Source organism: Salvelinus fontinalis, chromosome 28 (genome assembly GCF_029448725.1).
Source record: "Salvelinus fontinalis isolate EN_2023a chromosome 28, ASM2944872v1, whole genome shotgun sequence".
Lineage (NCBI taxonomy): Eukaryota > Metazoa > Chordata > Actinopteri > Salmoniformes > Salmonidae > Salvelinus > Salvelinus fontinalis.
Window position 1 is genome coordinate 5,143,945 of NC_074692.1, and position 13,887 is coordinate 5,157,831.

At 43.0% G+C, this 13,887-nt stretch overlaps 1 protein-coding gene across 1 annotated transcript in view; it reads left to right on the plus strand.

Moving 5' to 3' along the window:
* Positions 1 to 13,887, plus strand: part of LOC129825867 (immunoglobulin lambda-1 light chain-like) — a 28,181-nt gene that overhangs the window by 5,988 nt on the left and 8,306 nt on the right. Inside the window, exon 2 of the mRNA XM_055885995.1 lies at positions 6,635 to 6,964. Within this exon, the coding sequence (XP_055741970.1) occupies positions 6,635 to 6,964 (330 nt within the window). The remainder of the gene's footprint in view (positions 1 to 6,634; positions 6,965 to 13,887) is intronic.

The following is a 13,887-nucleotide window of genomic DNA, read 5'->3' on the forward strand; positions in this document are numbered from 1 at the left end:
GATCAGCGTGGCGCTAGCGGCACACCCCCCCCCCCCCCACTGAAAAACCAGTGCCGCGAAATTCAAAAAAAATATTTTTTTAAAATATTTAACTTTCACACATTAAAGTCCAATACAGCTAATGAAAGACACAGATCTTGTGAATCCAGTCAACATTTCCGATTTTTAAAATGTTTTACAGGGAAGACACAATATGTAAAGATGTACATCTATTACCTAAAAACACATTAGCATAATCCACCATCTTTTATTTGTCCACCAACACCAGTAGCCATCACCAATTCGGCTAAAATAAGATATTTATAGCCCCTAACCAACAAAAAAACTCATTAGATGACAGTCTGATAACATATTTATGGTATGGGATAGGTTTTGTTAGAAAAAAGTGCATATTTCAGGTAGATGGCATAGTTTACAATTGCACCCACCATCACAAATGGACTAGAATAATTACAATGAGCAACGTGTTTACCTAACTACTAATCATCAAACATTTCGTAAAAATACACAGCATACACGAATCGAAAGACACAGATCCTGTGAATACAGACAATATTTCAGATTTTCTAAGTGTCTTACAGCGAAAACACAATAAATCGTTATATTAGCATAGCACATAGCACATAGCAGCCCAGCATTGATTCTAGCCAAAGTGGGCGATAACGTCAACATCGCCAAAAATATATTAATTTTTTCACTAACCTTCTCAGAATTCTTCAGATGACACTCCTGTAACATCATATTACACAATCCATATAGAGTTTGATCGAAAATGTTTATATTTAGCCACCAAAATCATGGTTAGACAATGTGAAATGTAGCTCAGCTGGTCAGAAAATGTCCTTGCGCCACTTAGACAGTGATCTACTCTTATACATAAATACTCATAAACGTGACTAAAAAATATAGGGTGGACAGGGATTGATAGACAATTTAATTCTTAATACAATTGCGTTATTACATTTTTTTATTTATCCTTACTTTTCAATACAGTTTGCGCCAAGCGAAGCTACGTCAAAAAACATGGCGTCCTAAGCCACTAAAATGTTTCGACAGAAACACGATTTATCATAATAAAAATGTCCTACCTTGAGCTGTTCTTCCATCAGTATCTTGGGCAAAGGATCCTTTCTTGGGAGAAATCGTCTTTTGGTGGAAAGCTGTCCTCTTGCCAAAATAAATGTCCCAAAATCGCACTAAACGGATATAAATTGCTATAAAACGCTTTAAATTAACTACCTTATGATGTTTTTAACTCCTATAACGAGTGAAAAGATGACCGGAGAAATATAACAGGCTAAACTAACGCTTGGAACAGGTGCGCGCCGGTGTCCTCTAGGCTCATGACGCAGCTCCCAAAGAATGACTAGCTTCAGGGTTTTTTCATTTGTAGGGCCTGTGAACGCGCAATCGACCCCGTTGGAATCGTCATCACGTAAAGGCATCCAGGGGAAGACGTAAGAAGTGTCCGTATAGTCATAGCAACGACAGTGCCCTTTTAAATGACTTCAGAAGAGTGGCCAACATTTCTCAAATCTGACTCCATGTCAGGGAAATTGCTGTAGAATGGGCTCTGTTCCACTTAGAGACAAAATTTCAACTCCTATAGAAACTATAGACTGTTTTCTATCCAATAATAATAATAATATGCATATTGTACGATCAAGGATTTTGTGGGAAGCCGTTTAAAAAATTAGCCAAATTAGCATAAATAGTCTAAACAGCGCCCCCATCCCCAACAGGTTATGCGGTAGAGCGCACGGTGTCTCCTGTACTTGTGCATAGCCCAGTGCGGGTTATTCCACCTCCCCGCACAGGCAGGGCTAGATTGAGTATTGAGCCGGATGTCATGAAGCCGGCCCAACGCATCTGGCCACCAGTGCGTCTCCTCGGGTCGACATACATGGCACCAGCCTTACGCATGGTGTCCCCGGTTCGCATACACAGCCCAGTGCGGGTTATTCCACCTCCCCGCATTGGGCGGGCTACGGGGAGCATACAACCAGGTAAGGTTGGGCAGGCTCAGTGCTCAAGGGAGCCAGTACTCCTGCATGGTCCGGTATATCCGGCGCCACGTCCCCGCCCCAGCCCAGTACCTCCAGTTCCGGCACCACGCACCAAGCCTCCTGTGCGTCTCCAGAGCCCTGTTCCTCCTCCATGCACTCTCCCTGTGGTGCGTGTCCTCAGTCCGGTACCACCAGTTCCGGCACCACGCACCAGGCCTATAGTGCGCTTTGAGAATCCAGTGTGCCCTGTTCCTGCTCCCCGCACTAGCCTTAAGGTGCATGTCTCCAGTCCGGTACCACCAGTTCTGGCACCACGCACCAGGCCTACTGTGCGCCTCAGCCGGCAAGAGTCTGCCGTCTTCCCAGCGGCGCCTGAACTGCCCGTCTGCCCAACGCCGTCTGAACTGCCCGTCTGCCCAACGCCGTCTGAGATGTCCATCTGCCAAGCGCCGCCTGAACTGCCCATCTGTACTGAGCCTGCAAAGCCGCCCGTCTGTACTGAGCCTTCAAAGCCGCCCGTCTGTCCAGAGCCTTCAGAGCCGTCCGCCAGACAGGAGCCGCTAGAGCCGTCCGCCAGACAGGAGCCGCCAGAGCCGTCCGCCAGACAGGAGCAGCCAGAGCCTTCCGCCAGAGAGGAGCAGCCAGAGCCTTCCGCCAGAGAGGAGCAGCCAGAGCCTTCCGCCAGAGAGGAGCAGCCAGAGCCTTCCGCCAGAGAGGAGCAGCCAGAGCCTTCCGTCAGCCAGGAGCAGCCAGAGCCTTCCGCCAGCCAGGAGCAGCCAGAGCCGCCAGCCAGCCAGGAGCAGCCAGAGCCGCCAGCCAGCCATGAGCAGCCAGAGCCGCCAGCCAGCCATGAGCAGCCAGAGCCGCCAGCCAGCCATGAGCAGCCAGAGCCGCCAGCCAGCCATGAGCAGCCAGAGCCGCCAGCCAGCCATGAGCAGCCAGAGCCGCCAGCCAGCCATGAGCAGCCAGAGCCGCCAGCCAGCCATGAGCAGCCAGAGCCGTCAGCCAGCCATGAGCAGCCAGAGCCGTCAGCCAGCCATGAGCAGCCAGAGCCGTCAGCCAGCCATGAGCAGCCAGAGCCGGCAGCCAGAGCCGCCAGCCAGCCATGAGCAGCCAGAGCCGCCAGCCAGCCAGGATCCGCCAGAGCCAGCCAGCCAGGATCTGCCAGAGCCAGCCAGCCAGCATCCGCCAGAGCCAGCCAGCCAGGATCCGCCAGAGCCAGCCAGCCAGGATCCGCCAGCCAGTCCAGAGCTGCCCCTCATTCAGGTGTTGCCCCTTAGTTCGGTGCTGCCCCTCATTCCGGTGTTGCCCCTTAGTTCGGTGCTGCCCCTTAGTTCGGTGCTGCCCCTTAGTTCGGTGCTGCCCCTTAATCCAGTGGGGTTAATTTGGAGGGTGGCCATTTGGAGGAGGCTACGGAAGCGGAGATTGACTCTGGTGGGGTGGGGACCCCGTCCGGAGCCGGAGCCGCCACCGTGGACAGATGCCCACCCAGACCCTCCCCTAGACTTTGGTTGTGCGCTCGTAGTTTGCACCTTGAGGGGGGGGGGGGGGGTTCTGTCACGTTCCTGACCTGTTTTCCATTGTTTTTGTATGTGTTTAGTTGGTCAGGGCGTGAATTGGGGTGGGCATTCTATGTTATGTGTTTCTATGTTTGGTTAAATGTGTTGCCTGATATGGTTCTCAATTGGAGGCAGGTATTTGACGTTTCCTCTGATTGAGAACCATATTAAGGTAGGCTGTTCTCACTGTTTGTTTGTGGGTGATTGTCTTCCGTGTCTGTGTATGTTGCATCACACGGGACTGTTTCGTTGTCATTCGTGTATGTAGTCTGTTCCTGTTCGTGCATTCTTCGTGTTATTATGTAAGTTCCATGTTCAGGTCTGTCTACGTCGTTTTGTTGTTTTGTAATTTGCCAAGTGTTTTTCGTGTTCGTCTTCGTCTTTAAATAAATCATCATGTATTCATCACCCGCTGCGCCTTGGTCCGCTCATTCACCACAAGACGATCGTTACACTAACTGCATTGTTCGATTTACAATAGGCTTTATAGCGAAAGCATGCCATGCAATTGTTTGAGGATGGCACCCCACATCAAAATATTTTTCAACCTGCACAGTTTACATAAATTAAAAAAATTTAAATATTCACTGACTTTTTGAAACTCTTTTGCAATCCAAAGCGTCCCAGCTACAACATGTAGTGTCATTTTGTCAGAGAAAATCCTTCTTTATAAGTCAGTTTAGTCGGTGCCATCGTTTTGAGTAATCCACTCGTTCAACATGCAGAGAAAGGAATCCAAAAAGCTAGAGCTAAACTTTGTTAAAACAAGTCAAAATATGTTTCTATGTAATCAACAGGTACCCTAAAATGTAATTAAACTATAATATTTCATACGTAAATTAGTATGTTTAATTGGAAAGCGATATTAGCAGGTGCTAATATCGCAGGTGCCACTTCATCGCGCGCACAGACTGTTTTCCAACTCTGTGTATCGTATCATAACTCAGAATTCTTGCTTGTTCAGGAAGAAACAAGCCTAAAACCTTGAACAAAGACTGTTGACATCAAGTGGAAGCCATAGGAATTGCAATCTGGGAGCTGGATTTAACTTTTTCCCTATACGTTCTAATGGAAGTGCATGGGCTTTCCCCCTCAAAAATTCTGGTTTGTTTTTCTTTGGATTATCTCTGAACATATCTATTGTGTTATCGTCTACTACATTATTTTAACATTTCTACAAACTTCAGAGTGTCTTCTTTCCAATGGTACCAAGTATATGCATATCTGGGCCTGAGTAACAGGCAGTTTACTTTAGGCACGTCAGTCAGGCGGAAATTCAGAAAAAAGGACCCTAGCCCTAACAAGATAGGATGGTCTTCCCTTCTGGGGAGACTCAACTGAATAGTCAACTCCAAAATAGTCAATTCCTCAACTCCTTGACTGCCGAGAGTCGGAGTCAACTCCAAAAATCCTGGAGTCGTTTAAAGAAAAATAGCCTTGGCAGCGAGGCTGACATAGGCTACTGATTAGCCTTGAATATGATGGTTAGTAGAGATTGTCAGACGGCTCCAAAGGCATTGCTAATCAATTACCCAGTTCAATAGGGTGGTGAATACACTCTGACATTGCAGCTATAGCAAACAATTGCTCATTTTGGTCCGTTAGGTCATTTGACATGGTCATAGGTTGGTTGTTCTTTACTCAGATCACCACCTCCATACTTATAACTTTGGTGAACTGTAAACCTTAAACGGTAAATAAAAATGCTGTAAATCAATAATAACAGAACATCAGTGATAGCAGATCATGTAGCCAAAATCAACAGTCCCCGTTTAAAAGATTGAAAAGATATAGCCATTGGTTTGTTACGTGATCCATTTCTCTGTTCAACTTTTTCAAACATGATTAATAGGTTTATGTTTTACCACCATCTTGTGGAGAAAGAGACAGGGGAGGAATGACAGTATTAAAAGAGCAGTATGGAACTGGTACATAGAGGTCTCCATCAAACGTTAGGAGGACCTTGAACAAGGATACACCGAGAATTAATCACTTAGCTGGGTAGTATTCATAAATCTGGTACAAAGACTATAATGGTTGAATTTAGACAGTGAATGGGTGCGTCCATAATATAAACTTTCTCCCTTCATTGAATACGTGGAGGCATTGGCTAGTGGCCTTTCCACCATATTTCTTTCAAATCAGTGAAGGGAAGTGAACAAGTGCACACTTTGGGAGGAAGGAGAGATAAGTAGATACTATAATTGTAACATAGCCCTTGTCAATGACCACAGGAAGTGACATCAGATTGGAGGAGCAGTTAGTGACAGTGTTTCACCTCACATCATCTCTGCTCCAGCTAAACACAATTATCTTCAAGTTCAATAGAAGACATCTCAGAATCATCATAGAAATGTCTCTGGGCTCTGTGATTATTCTTTGCTCACTTTATTGAAGTACTGTATCTTCTCTTCTTACAATGCACCCTAGTCGTGGAGCAACTGGAAATGACTGGCAGAAAATAGTGTCTCTGTCTGAATTTATGTCTATGATTGATGCATAGATTGTAATAGCTTTTAAGTTTTGCTAATATATTTTTGTCTTAGTGTGTTGTTGTTGTCAATTGTCATTGCAGTGTCAGTGGCAGATATCATGGATTAGGACAGGCTGTCCCCTTCAGCTGCAAAGACAATGATCAGTGTACAACGCATTTCTACTGGTACCAGAAGAAGGAGGGAGAACCTTTTACCTTGATTCTTGAGCTGTGAATGAATCAAGCTGTGAATTAATGAAAAAGAAAGTGTTTTGCACGACAGGAAGTGACATTGTCAGAGGAACTGTTTGAGACGACACACTCCAGCTGGTTTTTCACCTCTCATCTTCATAATCGACTATATGATCCAAACCATACTTCAGTAAAGATCTGTTAAATCAGTCTGATGTTCAGTGTTATATGTAACGTGTAGCTTTTCATTTCCCCAATTCTTAAGCACATATTCACTGAACATGGACTGTGGTATAATAATATTCTCTCTTTTTCTGGGTAAGTGGTTCATCCAACCGGTATCCATATATTTGAATGTAGTAACTCCACTGTGAATTTTTTTGTGATCCACTTCTGTTTTACAGTGGCTGCTTCAGGACAGCGGCTGCAACAGGACCAGATATCAAAGACTAGGAGAGAGAAAAAGAGTGTCTCCTTCGGCTGCAAAGTTACTGGTTCGTGTTGGGGTAACCTGGTCCACTGGTACCAGAAGAAAGAGGGTGAACCATTTACTTGGATTCTATACTTTAATTCTGGTGACAATTCTGACAGCAGTGCTACCACTCACCCTCAGAGAGCAGATTTCTCCGTTTGGAGGGAGTCTGAGTCTGACGCCATTGAGCTGAAGATCCAGTTCGTTAAAGTGTCCCATTCTGTCACCTACTACTGTGCCTGTTGGGTATCGGGATTCCACAGTGAGAACTGATCCACACAGCCTGTACAAAAACTCTATGGTTTTAGTCAAGCTTTGAATTCATGAAAAGGTTTCTATAGCACAGTAGGTGACATAATAAGAGGTTAGAGTGTAGTGTCAAATCCAAAGTGAAATACAGTTATAAAAGGAATTAAAAATAAATATACATGATGTCTTGCCAATGAGCAAACAGTGTCTAAACTGCATCTTCTTGATGTGTCCTGTATACATACATTGTGTTCAGAGGTTGGACAGAGGTTTGTGTGCTTTTTAGGTATATATGGGTATAACGGTCTGAATAACTTGTTTACATAAATATTAGGATCGTTTGCTATGAGACTCAAAATTGAGCTCAGGTGCATCCAAGTTTCCATTTATCATCCTTGAGATGCTTCTACAACTTGATTGGAGTCCACCTGTGCAGAATTCAATTGAATGGACATGATATGGAAAGGCACACCCCTGTCTATATAAGATCCCACAGTTGACAGTGCATGTCAGAGCAAAAAACTAAGCCATGATGTCGGAGAAATTGTCTGTAGAGCTCTGAGACTGGATTGTGGTGAGGCACAGATCTGGGGAAGGGTACCAAAAATTGTCTGCAGCATTGAACGTCCCCAAGAACACAGTGGCCTTCATCATTCTATCGTGACATTATTTATATGCATGCGGAAGCCTCTGTTGTGAAACCATTGGATTCAGTTTTCCATTCAGCAATATGTTTTATTACTGGGGAAGGTTTTAGAACTCATTGTATTCTTTACAAACATGTGGGATGGACCTCTCTGTCAGTAAGAAGAGAGCTGCACTCTCTTTTAATGATTTACAATGCAGTTTTGCAACCCTTTGGTTTCCACAGAATTGGGAAAATCTGCTTTTAGTTTTTTGCTCCATGTGTGGAACAAAATGCAGAATTCCTTGCAATTAGATATTCTGGTGCCTTTCAGGCAAATAAAATGATTGATTGAAGACTTTTACGTTACAGAATGCGATTGCTTTTCTTAAATATATTTAATGTTGTGTTATGTGTTTTATTATAGTGTTTTGTAGGGCTGTTGTGTTATGTATTTGTTTTTATTTGTAAAGGTCAACAGGGCTCTCATGTAAAATAGTTTTACCTCAGTGTGACTCCCTGTTTAAATAAAGGTTCATTCAATTCTTAAATGGAAGTTTGGAGCCATCAAGTCAATGTCCTTGAGTGGCCTAGCCAGAGCCTGGACTTGAACCCGATCGAACATCTCTGGAGAGACCTGAAAATAGCTGTGCAACATCTGGATGGTTTCTTGTGAGGGTGACCCTTTGGTTACATAGGTCACACCTCTGTGTTAGCCGGCAGATCCAACCCGCTTGCTTACAGCTGCACTAGGACCTGACAGCATACATTTGTATATTAAGATTAAAAAAAAGCAACTTCACAGTGCTTGAGAGGATCTGCAAAGAAGAAACTCCCCAAATACAGGTGTGCCAAGCTTGTAGAATCATACCCAAGAGGACTTTAAGCTGTAATCGCTGCCAATGGTGCTTCAACAAAGTACTGACTAAAGGGTCTGAATACTTATGTAAATGTGATATTTTTAAAAACATTTTCAAAAATGTCTAAACTTGTTTTTGCTTTGTCATTATTGGGTATTGTGTGTAGATTGATGAGGGGGAAAAAACGATTTATTCAATTTTAGAATAAGAATGTAACGTAACAAAATCTGAAAAAGTCAAGGGGTCTGAATACTTTCCGAATACACTGTATACATCTGTTGGTCACAGATACCTTTTAAAAAACTGGAGGTGCGTGGATCAGTAAACCAGTCAGTATCTGGTATGACCACCATTTACCTCATGCAGCGTGACACATATCCTTCGCATAGAGTTGATCAGGCTGTTAATTGTGGCTGTGGAATGTTGTCCCACTCCTCTTGAACGGCTGTGTTAAGTTCCTGGATATTGGAGGAACTGGAACACTTACAGGTCATTCCAGAGCATCCCAAACATGCTGAATGGGTGACATGTCTGGTGAGTATGTGGGCCATTGAATAACTGAGACATTTTCAGCTTCCAGGAATTGGGCACAGATCATTGCTGAAACGTGGGGTGGCAGGTAGCCTAGTGGTTAGTGTGTTGGGCCAGTAGCCGAAAGGTTGCTAGATTGAATCTGTGAGCTGACAAGGTAAAAATCTGTCTTTCTGCACATGAACAAGGCAGTTAAGCCACTGTTCCCTGGAAGGCTGTCTTCGTAAATAAGTATGTGTTCTTAATTAACTGACTTGCCCAGTTAAAACAATAATAATAATTGAGAAAAAAAACACAAAAAAAAAAAAAACAGGCGGTGATGGTGGTGTATGAATGGCACGACAATGGGCATCGGGATCTTGTCTTGGTATCTCTGTGCATTTAAATTGTCATCGATAAAATGCAGTTATGATGGTTGTCTGTAGCTTAAGCCTGCCCAAACATAGCCACACCGCCACCATTGGGCACTCTGTTCACAACGTTAACATCAGCAAACATCTCGCCCACAGGACACCATACACTCTGTCTAACATCTGCCCGGTACAGTTGAAACAGGGATTAATCCGTGAGGAGCACACTTCTCGAGCCTGCCAGTGCCCATAGAAGGTCAACATCAATGGTGCAGCTGTAGAACCTTCTGAGGATCTGAGGACCCATGCCAAATATTTTCAGTCTCCTGAGGGGGAATAGGTTTTGTCATGCCCTCTTCACAACTGTATTGGTGTGCTTGGACCATGTTAGTTTGATAGTGATGTGGACACCAAGGAACTTGAAGCTCTCAACCTGCTCCACTACAGCCCTGTCGATGAGATTGAGGTTGTGCTCGGTCCTGCTTTTCCTCTTGTCCACAATCATCTCCTTTGTCTTGATCACGCTGAGTGAGAGGTTGTTGTTCTTGCACCACACGGGCATGTCTTTGACCTCCTCCCTATAGGCTGTCTCGTCACAGTCGGTGATCAGGCTGATCAGGCAAACTTAATGATGGTGTTGGAGTCCTGCCTGGCCGTGGGGTCATGAGTGAACAGGGAGTACAGGAGGGGACTGAGTAAGCACCCCTAAGGGGCCCCGTGTTGAGGATCAGGGTGGCTGATGTGTTGTTACCTAACCTTACCACCTGGGGGCGGCACGTAAGGAAGGCCAGGATCCAGTTGCAGAGGGAGGTGTTTAGTCTCAGGGTCCTTAGCTCAGTGATGAGTTTTGAGGGCACTATGGTGTTGAATGCTGAGCTGTGGTCAATAAATAGTATTCTCACAAGAGGACTTCCTTTTGTCCAGGTGCGAAAGGGCAGTGTGGAGTGCAATAGAGATTGCATCATCTGTGGATCTGCTGGTGCAATATGCAAATTGGAGTGGGTCTAGGGTTTCTGGGATAATGGTGTTGATGTGAGCCATGACCAGCCTTTCAAAACGTTTCATGGCTACAGACTTGAGCGCTACGGGTCAATAGTCATTTAGGCAGGTTACCTTCGTGTTCTTGGACATAGGGACTATGGTGGTCTGCTTGAAACATGTTGGTATTACAGACACAGACAGGAAGAGGTTGAACATTTCAGTGAAAACACTTGTCAGTTGGTCAGCGCATTCTCGCAGTACACTTCTTGGTAATCCGTCTGGCCTGGGGCCTTGTGAATTTGACCTGTTTAAAACCTGTTTGGGCTAGGGGGCAGCATTTTCATGTTTGGATGAAAAGCGTGACCAGAGTAAACTGCGTGCTACTCAGTCCCAGTTGCTAATATATGTATATTATTAGTATGGATAGAAAACACTCTGAAGTTTCTAAAACTGTTAGAATGATGTCTGTGAGTACAACAGAACTCATATGGCAGGCAAAAACATGAGAAAAATCCAACCAGGAAGTGGGAAATCTGAAGTTTGTAGTTTTTCAACTCTTGGCATATCGAATACACAGTGTCTATGGGGTCATTTTGCACTTCTTACGGCTTCCACTAGATGTCAACAGTGTTTAGAACCTTGTTTGATGCTTCTACTGTGAAGTGGGGGCGAATGAGAGGGGATTGAGTAAGGTCTCTCCCAGAGAGCCACGAGCTGAGCATGCACGTTCACGTGAGAGTGAGCTCTGTTCCATTGCATTTCTGAAGACAAAGGAATTCTCCGGTTGGAACATTATTGAAGATTTATGTTAACTTCTACTTCATCACAATCCCGGATCCGGGAGCACCCCCATCAGTAAAAAAGCATAGCGTCACAAGTAAATACTAGCATCTAAATATCATTAAATCACAGGTCCAAGACACCAGATGAAAGATAGACATCTTGTGAATCCAGCCATCATTTCTGATTTTTAAAATGTTTTACAGGGAAGACACTATGTATTTCTATTAGCTAACCACGATAGCAAAAGACACAGCTTTTTTTCCCCACCATTTTTTTCCTGCATAGGTAGCTATCACAATTTCGACCAAATAAAGATATAAATAGTCACCAACCAAGAAACAACTTCATCAGATAACATTCTGATGACATATTTATTGTATAGCATATGTTTTGTTATAAAAACATGCATATTTCAGGTATAAATCATAGTTTTACATTGCAGCCACCATCACAACTCTCACCAAAGCAACTAGAATAACTACAGAGACCAACGTGAATTACCTAAATACTCATCATAAAACATTTATGAAAAATACACAGCGTACAGCAAATGAAAGACAAAGATCTTGTGAATCCAGCCAATATTTCAGATTTTTTAAGTGTTTTACAGCGAAAACACAATATAGCATTATATTAGCTTACTACAATAGCCAACCACACAACAGCATTGATTCAAGCCAACAATAGCTTACTACAATAGCCTTTATTCGTTATCGCTAACAACCTGAGGATTGATTATAAAAAAACATTTGACATGTTTCTACGACCATTACGGATACTTTTTGGAATTTGTCGAACGGAACAAGGCTTTGGTTTTCTGAATATAATGCGCAACCCAAATGGCGTTTTTTTGTGATAAAAGTAATATTTATCGAACAAAAATAACATTTGTTGTGTAACTGGGAGTCTCGTGAGTGCAAACATCCAAAGATTATCAAAGGTAAGCGATTCATTTTATTGCTTTTCTGACTTTCGTGACCAAGCTAACCAAGCTAATATAAGGCTAACTGTTCTAGCATTGATTGCTACACTCACAAAAGCTTGGATTTCTTTCGCTGTAAAGTATATTTTCAAAATCTGACAAAATAGGTGGATTAACAACAAGCTACACTGTGTTTTGGTACATTTCACTTGTGATTGCATGATTATAAATATTTTTAGTAATATTTTTTAATCTGATATGTTTGGGAATTTTCATCTTCCTTTCAGGACCGGAACGAGGCTGTAGTTTTCTCAACATAACGCGCAACCCAAATGGCGTTTTTTTGTTATATAAGTAATATTTATCGTGTAACTGGGAGTCTCGTGAGTGCAAACATCCAAAGATTATCAAAGGTAAGCGATTAATTTTATTGCTTTTCTGACTTTCGTGACCATGCTAATTTGGGGCTAGCTGTTGTAGCATTGATTGATACACTCGCAAAAGCGTACATTTCTTTCGCTGTAAAGCATATATTCAAAATCTGACACGATAGGTGGATTAACAACAAACTAAGCTGTGTTTTGGGATATTACAAAATATTTTTTGTAATATTTATGCATTTGGCACCCTGCAATTCTAGTGGTTGTTTAGGAAAGTGATCCCATAAAAGAGATCCGTAATGCAGAGAAGTTAAAACCATACAAAGCAGCACAGATAAATCTTAAAGAAGATAAGACACTTGCCAGATAATTGTTACAGGATAGCCATGGACGAACGCCCCAGGGAGAATTGGACATGTGGAAAATGAAAGGGGCGATCCTACAAGATAATGTCCGACAAAAGGCATAATTTACTAATCTTACCTGTCATTGTTTTGATATGCAGCAAATCGATAAATGAGTAGAGACATGTATCAATAGGGGGGGATAGGTTATGACACTTTGTGGCCTATTGGATAATAAACGAAAACATTTTTTTTAAATAATAGATAAATATAGCAAATGGGTAGAATAGTTCCCAACTTACTTGGCTGATACGATTATGTGAACTAAAATATTAGGTCAAGATATTATCCCGAGAGTTAGTTTACTCGGATCTATTTCTAATCAGGTAGAAAAAATAGAAGGCCAGAGTTAGGGACCAGAACCGGTAGACATAGAAGCTGAAGATATACTAGTAGAACACATGAGAAGACTGTTTGTTAACCAAACCCATATGTCCAAGATTTTGTGTCCAACAGGTGAATGACAGGAGAAGGTGATTCACTCAATCCAACCAGGAGACTGGGGGGGATCCATTCCCTGAGGAGAATAGACTGGAAGCACCCCGTTGGGAAGGCCCATACCAGGTTCTGTTAACTCCTGATGAGTACAAGGGTTATAGACACAAGAATGGCACCGAGAAATTAGATGATTTTAACTTCTCTGGGATATGTGGGACGCTAACGTCCCACTTGGCCAAAAGCCTGAGAAAATGCAGAGCGCCAAATTCAAATAAATTAATATAAAAATCAAACTTTCATGAAATCACACATCAAAGATACCAAATTAAAGCTACACTGGTTGTGAATCCAGCCAACATGTCAGAATTCAAATAGGCTTTTCGGCGAAAGCAAACGATGCAATTATCTGAGGATAACACCATAATATACAAAGAGAGATAAACATATTTCAACCCTGCAGACGCGACACAAAACGCAGAAATAAAAATATAATTCATGCCTTACTTTTGACGAGCTTCTTCTCCCATATGTCCCATAAACATCACAATTGGTCCTTTTGTTCGATTAATTCCGTCGATATATATACAAAATGTCCAATTATTCGGCGCATTTGATCCAGAAAAACACTGGTTCCAACTTGAGCAACGTGACTACAAAATATC